Genomic DNA, 12,883 nt, shown 5'->3' with positions numbered 1-12,883 from the left:
GAGATGTGAATCCTCATCTATAAAGTGAACAGAGGACTGTGGTGCATGCGAGATCCCCCCAGAGAGCTAGCAGATATTAAGGCTTAATCTAGTCCAATGAGACTTCTCTTTTGGTCTTGGTTAAAGTACATCTTGATTAACAGGAACCTATGAACACATGAACTTGGTTATACATTTTTTGAGAAAGACAGAAATAACTTATAAAAATTTTCATTCCTATAAATGATGTAGCTAGGGAACACCTACACTCTGCAAAACAGGACTTGGTATGTGCTCAGTTCCCTCTGTGGACCTACAGAAGGGTGTCTAACAGAACTTTCAGCGACTGTGGTAATGTTCTATGTGGGAGCTGTCCAACGGAGAGCCGCTAGCTATGCATGGCTCTGGGCAACTGAGCTGCGGAGAGTGCAACTCAAGAGTTCAAGAGTTAATTTTAACATCGAAATTTACATAGCCACATGTGACTACTCCACTGGCCAGTGCAGTTCTACGAGCTTCCCTGTTTAAGGGAAGGGTTAAGCACGGCACTTTGGGCTCCAAAGATTGTAGCTAATTGAAGTTTCACTACATAAAAGTTTTTGTTCTTGCAGTTCTACAAGCTTCCCTGGTTAAGGGAAGGGTTAAGCACAGCACTTTGGGCTCCAAAGATTGTAGCTAATTGAAGTTTCACTACGTAAAAGTTTTTGTTCTTATCAACAAAGCTCAAAAAGAACTTGTTTGCTCTCAAGCCATCATTCGGAGGCCAACTCAGAGTTTCGTTTTCTTAATTCCTTATTCTTAAAAAGAAAATCCAGCAGCATTGGTGCAGATACTGGTGTTGGGTTGCATGTCCGAGAGAAACCAGTTAGAACTTTCTCACCTCCACAGATGTGGGCAGCAAGTGCTGCCCGGCTCTACGCATTCACCTTGCTTTCTCTACATCAGCCCACTCTACTGACTTCCAATGGCCAGCACCTGCATTTCCTTACCTGAGGACTCTCCCTCCAAAACGTGCTTTACCACCCTTCTATCCATTTAGAATCACTGGGGGGGGGGAATTTATCCCTCCTCCAGGGGCTCTCAACAAAAGACTGACTGTAGCTGAAGTATAAGTTCCTCTGCCTCTGAGGTGTGTGTCCAACACCAGCCCTCAGGGTGTTCCCAGGAGCACTGAGCTCCAGGTGCCTCACTGGAACTTAGAAGCACTCTGATTACTGGCTACCTTCTCTTCCTTGTGTCCCTTCCCCAAGCCCCTACTTGTGTCCGTTGTACCCCCCCAAATAAACTACTTGCATTTGAAACCTTGTCTCAGGGTCTGCTTTGGGATGACCCAAATTAAGACCGTTCTCTAGAAAGAAGCTTGCCTTCTCAAATGACACCTCTTCCCACAAAGGTCACTGGAGTAATTTCCTGACTCCCTTGACCCCTGACTCCCCTGTTCATACATAGGTGTGGGAAGAACACCTATAAACTTCCTTCTTGCACTTCTCTGCTATTCTCCTAAAAGCTACCATGCAAAAGAATAGGCCCCTCACTTAGACCAGGTTCTGCTGAGCCTGGTTACCTCCACAAGTGTCCTTCTAAATTGTACATTCATCTGCTCCATGAACTTCAGCATCTGGCTCATGGTTTTCCCATGGAGGCATTCCCAAGCATCCAACAGGGTGATTCAGTATCCATGAGAAGAATCCATTTCATTCCTTCCTATTCAAGTCAGACCTATGTTTCAAGGCCCAGCTCAATTGGGATCTCATCCAGAAGTCTTCTCTGGGACACTTGCTGGAAGGGATGCCCTCTCCCCTCCTGTTCCTTAGGGGTCAGCCCTCATTGACCACTGCCAGCCGGGCTGTCATATGGGAGCCTGTCCTACATTACCCTTCTAGCCACATGAGGTCCCTGAAGGTGTAAAGGCATTTCTCACAGAACTTGGTACTGTCACTTAGAGTAGGCTTCCAATTTTCCTGAATAAAAGGCCAAAAGGAAACAGTGTGTAGACCCTCTCTCTTAGGGTGTCTGTTGAGGAGACTGGACCAGAAACGAGAGCCTCTTGGCTCCCCTCAATGCAATTTTATTTGGAACGAGGGGCAAGACCATTCTAAACACAAACACATTCCCTTCTAGAACTAGGATCACTTCTGTCTTCTGTAAGCTGGTCACACTGCCGTTTTTCAGGCCACTTAAGTCACTGTAATTACTAATGTCTTTATGTACTAGTGGGCGTGACACTTTAAACAAAACATGAACTTTACACAAAACCTCTCCCATTTTCCACTGTCTATCTCTGAATGGCTAAAGCGACTAATGACCAGTGCTGGAATGGAATGCCCAAAGCCTGTATCATGAGCTTGCTCATGTCTCCAGGGAGGAACAGAAAAACAGCTGCAGGCAAACTACAATTTGGGCTACTTCTGTACAGTCTCATTTACTAATTTGTTTCACAAAGCTCCATGCACACTTAGTATCCTGCTAAATTACTATGCTGCCTTGGTTTGGAAAAGCCTGTCATTTCTTACCTTCAGCTGCAGCACTGTGTGCGTGTAAGTTACAAACAACATGATTCGCTAACATCAAGGGCACTGCATTCACATATAAATAGGAAATATACCCACTGAGTAGAAAACCATTAGAAAAAAGAAATTCTTATCAAAGTAAGAAGAGTGAGTCTGGTAAATGATTCATGATCGAGGAGGATACTCAAAATGTTTAATTCCCAGTGTGGGATGGGCACCATCCAATCAGAATGAATGCCTGGCCAGTAAGCACGGAAGTCAATTTTAAATGAGCAAGTTGGTTGTGGCCCCACATACCAGCTGAATGTTAGCACATGGGATACATCATTCTTTGTGGTGACACCTCTTAGAATATCTTGTTTCATTTACAGGAAACCATACAGAATCGGCCTTCAAATGCCCATCTGATAATTTTACCAATAATCATGGATGCTAAATATCTACTCATGGGGGCAATCTGTCAAGAAGGGAATCTAGAAATATATGAACAATGATGATTCTGTTGGTTCATGAGCCCACTTCCTGTCCAGATGAGTGCCCGTGGGGGTATCCAGGAGAGTGTGGGGATGAATTAGTGAAGTTCACTGCGTGGAAGTTCTTTTCATTAGGGAGCCTGAATTTAAACATTTTCTAAAACTATGGATATTGTACTCAGGGCCCTAAGTTGCAGGGGATCTAGCAGATGAGACAAATGTTGACTCCCTGTTAAACACTCTGGGAAATTAAGCAGTTTGTCCAATCTACAAGAAAACATGCTGCTCTTGAGTTTTACGGGGCAATGAAAATTGGCAAAATTAGCAATTCTAAATACCCTCAGAAAAGACTCTTCGAAGAGTCTAAAATTGCCGGAACAGATAAGGAGCCCAAATCCCTCCCCTTTACCTTTCTTGGCTTCCACACCAGACCCCAGGGCCGCCGTGGTGGTTGGTCTGAGCTCGGAGCTGCTCTGTGGGGTCACGTTTGCTTTGGCAGTGTTGGCTTTTCCTTTCTTGTCATTCTTAGAAGTATCACTGGGCACATCTGCTATGTCGCTCTGGAGCAGAAATGTTTATATTACTCTACATGAATGCCATCTCACATTCAACTGTCTGGCACTTTCTCTATTTTACTGAATCCAGTTTGAACCACTCAGCATCTCCCCTACAACTCTCTTAACGGATCATTGCCCAGCAGGAGAAAAGATTACATGGTTTTCTCAGGCTTGAGGCAAAGGATGAAGCCGAGGAAAAAAGATGCCACTCTTTTACAAACAGGGTATGGTAAAGGGAGCTTTAAAAACAAAGGAACAGGGGCGCCTGGGTGGCTCAGTCGTTAAGCGTCTGCCTTCAGCTCAGGTCATGATTCCAGGTCCTGGGATTGAACCCCGCATTGGGCTCCCTGCTTGGCGGGAAGCCTGCTTCTCCCTCTCCCACTCCCCCCTGCTTGTATTCCCTCTCTCGCTGTGTCTCTGTCAAATAAATAAAATCTTAAAAAAAACAAAAAACAAAAAAACAAAAAAAACCCCAAAGGAACAAACAAGGCGAGTGTGCACAGAAATGGAGGAAGGCTGGATGCAAGACTAGTAAGCAACAAAGACACATAAATGTCAATTTCACTAATTCACTGACTTGGGTTAGCTGGTATTCTAGTGTATCACAGAAGCATCCTGTATCTGAAACATTCCTAAAAGCATTATGGATTTCCATTTCATTTATTAAATGTTTTCCATTTTATTTATTAAATATGCTACACTTTTACAGACCCTTGAAACTATTTTGTTGAATTGATAAATTCAATTTCAAAAACACTCTTCAAGTTTGCTATATGAACTTATTACTCTGTCTTGCTCTTATAATCACTGACCACAGAACTTCCTCAACTTGGCTGTCCTTAGTCAACCATTGCTACTTACAGTTTCAATGCCCATAGCTCTCATTTGGTCTGCTCTCTTTTCCGTAATGGAAAGAAATTTCTTTGGATCTGATAAAGCATCCACAATATCTGAAAAATAACCCAAAAAGTCAGGTGGCTGTTGATTCTCTGTTTTACCGTACACACCCAGGAAAATTCAGCTAGTGAACAATTCATAATCCTGGACCCCTATTATGTCTTCGGTGAATTTCCTTCTCCTAGAACATAAGACAAAGTTAGGAAAGCACAGCCAGTTACAGAAAACAAGAAGTAAGTAAGGGCAAGGATCAAAGGCCAGATGACTTTCTCCTATTTTCTCTTTGGTATTTGCCCAAATAAAGATGACAGGGTGGCAGGGTGAGCCAAGTGAATTGCCTTGGGTTCTTGACTACTTATGTGACTTTGAGCAGGTTGATTCATGTCCCCAGCTGAGTTTCTTCATCTGAAAATTAGGGCTGATACCACGCACTCCGAAGGGATACGATGAGTATTCAATGAGATGATAAATGTAAAAAGTACTTGGAACATAGTAGACGCCACCGGTATCTAAGGCTTATTTTTAGGTAAGAAGGCCAATACATATTTAAAGCCAATTTTGGTTCCATGGTAGTTAAAATGAAGTATTTCTCCAGCATCCTCTCAGCTACACCTTGCACTTAAAAATGGTAAAATTTTCATGTTTTAGATAATGTCATTTGAAGAGTTCCAAGTACTTTCCAGGAGAATCTCATGTAATTTTGCATTATTTACCAATTCTACAGAAGTAATATTTATTCTCATTACCTTAAAACAGTACATAATTTACAATTTTCAAAAACTCTATGTATATCAATTTCCTCCTAATTACAGTCTTTAATTATTCTCAGTTGAATCTCTTTCTTATAATACAAAATACATGTACATGATAAACATTCATATAAGATGTAAAAATCTCCTCTCCTGCCAATCCGACCCCTCGTATATACTGTTATCCATTTCTTGTATCCTTATTTAAAAACAAAACAAAACAAAAATTCCAAATGGGTTCACAGTTTTATGCACCTATTTTTTATTTTAAACTTCACATATCTTGGAGACACTTCTTTATCAGTAATGTAGATCTACTACGTTACATTTAAGGGCTGCTTAAATATTTCACTTTCAGAATGGCTATAATTTCTTTAACAGGTTCCTTATTGATAGACTTTTAGATTACTTCCAGTTCTTTGCTATTATAAAGAGTATTGCACTGAAGATCCTGGAATGTTCAAATCTCAGAGCAGACATTTGCTGTGTCCACAGCATAAATGCCTAGAGGTTAGAATGACGTGTAAGGGTATTTGTCCTTTTGGTAGCAGCATTGCCAAGTTGCCCTCCAAAGAAGTTGCATCAATTTATTTTCTCTTACCAGGGGTATATGAGAAGGTTTGAATCTAGTTATCACTTAGGTCCCTAAGAACTCTTTGTCTCATAGTGGGGAAAGTAACCAAATTAGCTCTTAAATCTTGCTTAGGAAAAATGACAGATAATCATTTTTTGGAAGTTAAAGTTCTAAGAATATATTTACCTACTTTAAGTCCAAATTATGAACATTTTCAGGCATACACAGATGTAGACAGAAAGGTAAGATACCCCCCCATATATTGCTGAAGCCCTAACAGTTATAAACAGTCCACTACATCTCCTTTACTGCCATCCTTCCCTTTTTTCCCCTCTCTTCTCTCTGCTGACACATTTGGGGCAAATTCCAGACATTTTAACATTTCATTCCTAATTACTTTTCTATGCATCTCTAAAATAGTGCCTTTTCTTTCAGAACCAACCGTACCAGAACTGTATCCAACAAAGTTGGCAGTAATTCCTTACCATGAATATAATAAATGGCCCATCTTATTATTTTCCCTATTGACAATTTATTTGTTTGAATCAAGATATAAAGCCCTTACTATGTCTCTGATAACTAAGTCTCTTAAACTTACTTTAATCTAGACTAGTCCCTGCTACTATTTATTTTTCATAATGCATAGATTTGTTGAGGAGACAGATCAGGTATCCCATAAAATGTCCCACATTCTGAATATCAATGCTTCCTTGTTGTGTCATGTAGGCTCGACTTTCCCTTTTGTATGAAGACTCCAGAGGAGTTACTGTGATTTCCTATGGGTCCCATGCAAGATAAAGCCTGATTGCCCCACTTGTCCTGGTGTTAAACTCATTGATTGGCTCAGGACTTTTAATCCATCTGTGTCTGACTCCCAGATGCCACCTCCTTACACTTGTCCACAAACTCACACTGTGCCCACTGAACCCCCTGTCCCCTGTGGAGAAGACCTACCTGGCGTCGGCCTCCCTGCACACTCCTACACTGGATACACTTTGCTTGACTTCCCACTGGCATATCTCAGTGGAGGATCCACATGGCTGGCTTGTTAGGAAACAAGTACTTCCTTATTTCTTTAGTGATATACAATCAGGTCGAGGGCCTGGAGTGTATATGGCATTTTTCAGTGGTTACTGGTAGTCCTTTCAGTAGGAATCACAGGTAACACTTACATCACTTCCAGCTGATTACAAAACCAATAAAGCAAGACCTTAAAGTGTGAAATGACCCATAATCCTTCCAAATGAACCAAGCTATTTTCATTTTTGTATACTCTTGTGTCATTTTTTCCACATGAATACATATTTTATATGGTTTATTTAAAATTACATAATCTCCTTTTTTCATTTATTATTAGGTTATACCTGTACAGTTTTAAAACTTACTTTTATTGAATGAATAATGTTCCATTGAGTTTATGTACCAAACTATTCTCTACTGCTAGATATTTAGATGGCCTTTCAATTTTTTTTTTTAATGAAAGATGACTTTGCAAGAAATATGTTAATACAGAAAGAGTTCATTTCCTTTTACCAGAGAATTTGTAATTCAGATCCATAAGATAGCAACTTATATACCTGATGAGCATTACTAACAAAATTTGTTCCTAATAAGCTTTTAAAATAGTTATTTAAGAATAATTGATGGGAGGGATGAGTACAAAGAAAATATAGCAGAATTAAGAGGGTATATTAAGTAAGTTGAATAATGCCCTTCAATTCACGACTACTGGGGACCTCCGGACGTGAGCTTATTTACGAATAGGGTCTTTGCATATGTAATTAAAGACTGAGATCACACTGGATTAGGGTGGGCTCTAAATCCAATGATTGGTGCCTTTATAAGATGAGGAGAGGACACATAGAGACAAAGAGAAAAAGGCTAGGAGATGACAAAGACAGAGAATGGAATAATGTAGCTAAAAGCCAAGGAATGCTGAGGACTGCCAGGAACCACCCAGGAGCTAGGAAGAGGCAAGGAAGGATTTCTCCAAGAGCCACCAACTCTAGGATTTCAAACTTCTAGGCTCCAGAACTGTCAGAGAATGAATTTCTGTTGTCTCAATCAATTTCTGTTGTGGCAAATTTGATTACCAATGGTAACCAAGAAAAAGTTGTTGTTGTTTTTTTTAAAGGAGATAGAATTTTATTGACTACACTGCAAGGGTGCTGCAGACAGCAAAGGAGTGACGATCTGCCACGACGCAGTGGTGAGGGGTCACAGTTATAGGGCAGAGTGAAGAGGTATGGGAACATATGGAATTTCCCCTTTTGGTAACTGTGCCTGGTTGTGAGTAGCCCATTGGTTAGTTAGGGCCTATGGCTCTTTTGAGGTAGTTGCTTAATGAGTCTGTTTGCATCAGCTCTGGGCCCTTTTGCCTTGCTCAAGACTCTGTTGCTCAAGCCTGTTGCCTAAAAGCCTAAAAGGGCCTCTATATTCCCTCCTGACAGATTGACAATGACAAATCTTTGGCATTTGGGTGGAGGTCTCATCTCCAGTAACTTCTTCCTGCTGAAGGAGCAGTGGAGAGATGTCCGTACCTATGGGTCAACATTGGTCAGTTGGGAATTTATATGTAGGAATTACAAATGGCAGAGGCAAATGAATCCAGGGTAGGCAACATACACGAATTTCCCCGAGTAGAAAGGATCATCTGTCAGCTTGAAATTATGGCAGCAAAGGGATCTTCTATTCTTGGGTGTATCTTCCAAATAAAGTAGGCTTTCTCATTGTTAACAAGGAGCATTCATCAGTCCCTGGAGACCTCTCAAGGACCCATCATGGTTTGATCAAAGAATACCTCGAATCCCAGAGTATTCTTCCTGTTTCCTGCAGCAGTGTCTTGGCCCCAGCCTTGAGGGTTGATTCTAGTATATAACTCAATATAATAGTATTTTTGATCAAATGGCAACAAAAATACACAAAGTATAAGTAAGGCTTATTCAAACTGAATCACATGGGACAAAAAGGAGATGACGAAGTGCCTGAAACAAGGCTTAGGTTAGCCGGTTACTTGAAACAGGGACTTCATTCCCGGCATTTTTGAATAATAAATCAGATACTTCTAGGACACAGGATTTTGCCATGTGGTGGCAGGTACTCGTTCTGCAGCTAGAGTAATAGATCAACGCAGAGGGCAGCAACTGGGATAGCTCCACCAAAATTTTTCAGCAGAAGGGCTCAGGATGACAGAGTCAAGGCCTCTCTTGGCCTCTTTTAGGTAATTTTTCTGTTGGAACTTGGTTTCTCCTCTGACCAGAGCCATAGACACCTGACTTTTAAAGAATGCTTTATACACATACATTATGCATGCACATCTGATGCAGTTATATAAATATGCTGCATAGCAAAAAAGGAAACCGATTTTTAATAACATTTAAAATAATGTGTAACAAGAGAATGAGGAGCTGTCCCTCCAATCTCTCATACCTCTATGTGTTTGTATACCTCTATTAGAAAATGTTTTCTTTGCCTCAGCCCAGGGGGGAAAAAATAACTGTGGCATATTCTTGGCCAAAGATTTGCATATTTAAGTAACCCTGTTATCTTTCTTTGGTGCCAATATGACATTGCATGGGGATCCTCCCTTTTATTGGAAGAACACTGTGGCTAGGTATATCCCATGTAGGTCTGTGTTCCACAGGACAACCCCCTGTGGCAAGAGTGAAGTTCAGATGCTGGTCAACATTGACTCGTGTGCTAGGCGTTGTCTAGGGACAGGCCACACTGACCTTCTAACAGGGTAGAGACCCATGCACACAAGCCTCTGATTCTACAGAACCCGCAGGGCGAGCTGAAACCTCCTGGATTCCTGGAGGCCATGGCACAGGCTCTGAAACCTTCTTTTTTAAAAAGGAACCAGTCTGCCTTTTCTCATTTGCTTCTTTCTTCTGGACTTAACAGAAGTTTTACTTATTTGTACTTAAAAAAAAAAAATACCATCTATTTCTAGGTTTAGTCCCATTTCCAAAAGTCTGGTCGCTCCTGGTGAAGACTTTCCATGTATATTTGTTTTTTTTTCCTCATTCCCTCCTACCCATCCTTCCTCATTTCTATAGAGTTGAAAGCGTCAATGTAAGCATCCCCCCAAATTGACAAGAAGATAGCAATTCCTCAGTACAGACTTCCAGATACTTGTTGGCTTTTCAAGGGATCTCTGTCTTTTGTTTGTTTGCTTATTTGTTTAACGGTTGCTTTTCAAGGCATTTAACTTGGGTGCCTTGGTGGTGAGCACCAACCGTGGCACCTAGACGGCTTGGCTCCATGTGCTCACTCTTGGCTCAGGTTCCCTCCTGTTCTCCACTCTACTGTTTCTATCTTAGCAGGAGGTAAAGGCAGCAGAAAAATGTGTGTTCCCCTAATGGCTGCAAAGTGATGCTAATAAAAATCAACAAATCCCGTAACTATGATTTTAGATGAGGTCTTTTAGCTTCTACCAAATGAGTAAGCATTTCCCAAACTGCATTTCTAGAATGTGAAAAGATACATTAGGTGTGGTGGGGTCAAAGATCCTGTGGTCAAATAAGACTGGGAAATGCTTATGTGTTCCCCTCTTCTCGGGCTCCACAGCAGATCCCAAGGAATGCAATCAGGAGCCTGTTTAAATTCACCTAGCCGGGCAACTCCTGAGGTTATGTCACTATAATCCATCCTGCCCTCTTCTCTGGAGCTTTTCTTCTTGGTGTTCTTACCAATATTTTCTGTAGTTCAGAGGAAGCCATCACAATGGATACCACTGCAATGCAAATCAATTTTTTTTTTAACAAATATTTGATAGAACAAAGCATTTTAGCATCCACAAAGGAGAGGACAAAATGGAAGGACTTTAAACTGTATCAGGAGATCCTGAGATCATAGCCCAGGAATGGCATCTTAATTAACAATGTTCCTCCTCTGGGACTATGTCATGTAAGGAACAGCCCACTCTCTTCGCAGAGGGTTTGGAAAGCAACCCTGTGAAGATGCTGGGCAGAGAGAACAAGAAACACCCACCCGCAGCTCCCCTGATGTATCTTGAATCACTAGGCAGGCAGAAACAGGAGTTGGCAAATAAACAAAGGGCCGCTTCATCTTTGCTTGCATTAAGACAGCCTAGGTGCAGAGGAGAAAACAAAATGTCCAGCTACAGAAGCAGGGATGAGCACTGCTCAAGGAACGAGTACCCAGCAGCTCACGCAACCCATCTCGGAGCGACACTGCCATATAATGCCAACGAGCCCTGTATTCGGGAAGCAGGGCATCGACTCTCTTATTTGTTCTCCTTACCACTCAGTGATAATAAAAGCTATACAAATGATCAAGTCCATCAAAGGCAACAGTGGGTGGGATAAGAGAAAGACTAACGCTCATTTAATTGCCATCTGCTTGGGAACTGCTTCCCACCAGCAGCAGCAGTGGCTCGCAGTGATAAAGCCGTGGCAATGGGTAAGCGCTGATGTCCTCCACATTTGCACCTACAGATAAGGCAGCACAGATAACCCCAGTACTCCGAGGCTCAGGGGATTTGATGAAGGAAAAGTCACCTTAGCACCCAACCTAGCACTTTTCTTTCATATAGGAGTGTGTGTGTGTGTGTGGGGGGTCAACAAGAGGGCTGTTTTACTCGATGTTCAGTAGAAAAATAATACTGAAGAAATTAAAGTCTTTTTGATTCATTCCTAGTCATCCCTCTCCAAATGTCACCATTTGTTTTTTCACGTGGAAGTTGAGTTTCTGATAGTTAAGAGCATTTCTTCGGCCCGGGGATATTTTACCACCACATGGCTTAGGAACAGAACCATCTGTGGAGAGAGCTCAGGAGGGCGAGCAGCCATCTTTGTTCTGTGTTTTCTTGTGTGTGTGTGTGTGTGTTGGGAGATTTTATTTTTACAGCAATGAGGAGAAGCAATTGCACTAAAATTCCCTGTCTCTGTCTCCTGAGAAGGCAAGGAAAGAAAACAGGGCACTGACAGGAGAGGAGCAGGGTCAGGGTGGAAAATACTGGATTTAGACCCAAATCATGTTGGGAGGGAACTGGGGCAGCCCGGAGTTCAAGGCTTCTAAAGATCACTCTATGCAAGAAGGTAAGCATAGTTAGGGGCAATTGAAAATCTATGAAATTGTCTCCATCAGGAGGAATTCCTCATCCTCTGGTGACCTCACAGCACAGAACCCCAATAAATAAGTGACCCAAAGCTCCTGCCAATGCCCAAGCCCTCCCTAAGGAATTGTCTTAACTTGGAAAAGCCTTTTAGGAACATTTTTCTTGTTTCTATAAGATGATGCCACCCACCTGACGTTACTGCGATTTAAAATACATTTAGGGGCGCCTGGGTGGCTCAGTCGTTAAGCGTCTGCCTTCGGCTCAGGTCATGATCCCAGCGTCCTGGGATCGAGCCCCGCATCGGGCTCCCTGCTCAGCGGGAAGCCTGCTTCTCCCTCTCCCACTCCCCGTTTGTGTTCCCTCTCTCGCTGTGTCTCTGTCAAATAAATAAAATCTTTAAAAATAAATAAATAAATAAAATACATTTAAAAATCATGTAGAACATTGAGTTGCTGATGCTTAAAGAAAATCATGGGAAAATTACTAATGCACCAGAATTCTGAAATTTTGTAGTAGGCACGAATTAAAAGATTTTTCTTACGATGATGAATTGCTTATGACAGTTTACTGCAGCAAAGTAAAGAGCAAAGTTGGGGAGAAGAAAACAGAACCAATGGATTTTTCTTGAGCTTGTTACAAATTAAAAAAAAAATTAATGGCAGGATTGCTGTGGTCAGGTATTATTCCTAAGCTGTGGCGCTCCAACCAGTGTCCTCATGTACCTGCTAAGTGGCCTCAATGAAACAGCATCCTGGCAGGCCAAGAAAAATAGACAGTGTTTGAATCCCCAACCATTACCTTCATGGACATTTATCTAGACGTTGCAATGTATTTGAGACCATTTTGGAAGTTATACGAGAGAGAGAGGGGACTTGGGAGTACAACAAAATTTGATTTAAACAATTACTTAAAAAATGAGAAACAACCGGGCGCCTGGGTGGCTCAGTTGGTTAAGCGACTGCCTTCGGCTCAGGTCATGATCCTGGAGTCCCGGGATCGAGTCCCGCATCGGGCTCCCTGCTCGGCAGGGAGTCTGCTTCGTCCTCTGACCCTATCCCCTCT

General features: G+C 41.9%; 1 protein-coding gene across 7 annotated transcripts in view; it reads right to left on the bottom strand.

Moving 5' to 3' along the window:
- The window catches only part of PLCB4 (phospholipase C beta 4), a 407,515-nt gene that overhangs the window by 30,378 nt on the left and 364,254 nt on the right, over positions 1-12,883 (bottom strand). For all 7 annotated transcript variants that reach the window (XM_032419441.1, XM_032419443.1, XM_032419444.1 and 4 more), the window contains 2 exons: positions 4,381-4,469; positions 3,372-3,522 (listed from right to left, as the gene is read on the bottom strand). In XM_032419441.1, the coding sequence (XP_032275332.1) occupies positions 3,372-3,522; positions 4,381-4,469 (240 nt within the window). The remainder of the gene's footprint in view (positions 1-3,371; positions 3,523-4,380; positions 4,470-12,883) is intronic.

This window comes from Phoca vitulina, unplaced genomic scaffold (assembly GCF_004348235.1).
Source record: "Phoca vitulina isolate PV1807 unplaced genomic scaffold, GSC_HSeal_1.0 scaffold22, whole genome shotgun sequence".
Taxonomy (NCBI): Eukaryota; Metazoa; Chordata; class Mammalia; order Carnivora; family Phocidae; genus Phoca; species Phoca vitulina.
This window is presented reverse-complemented; position numbering and strand designations above follow the sequence as displayed.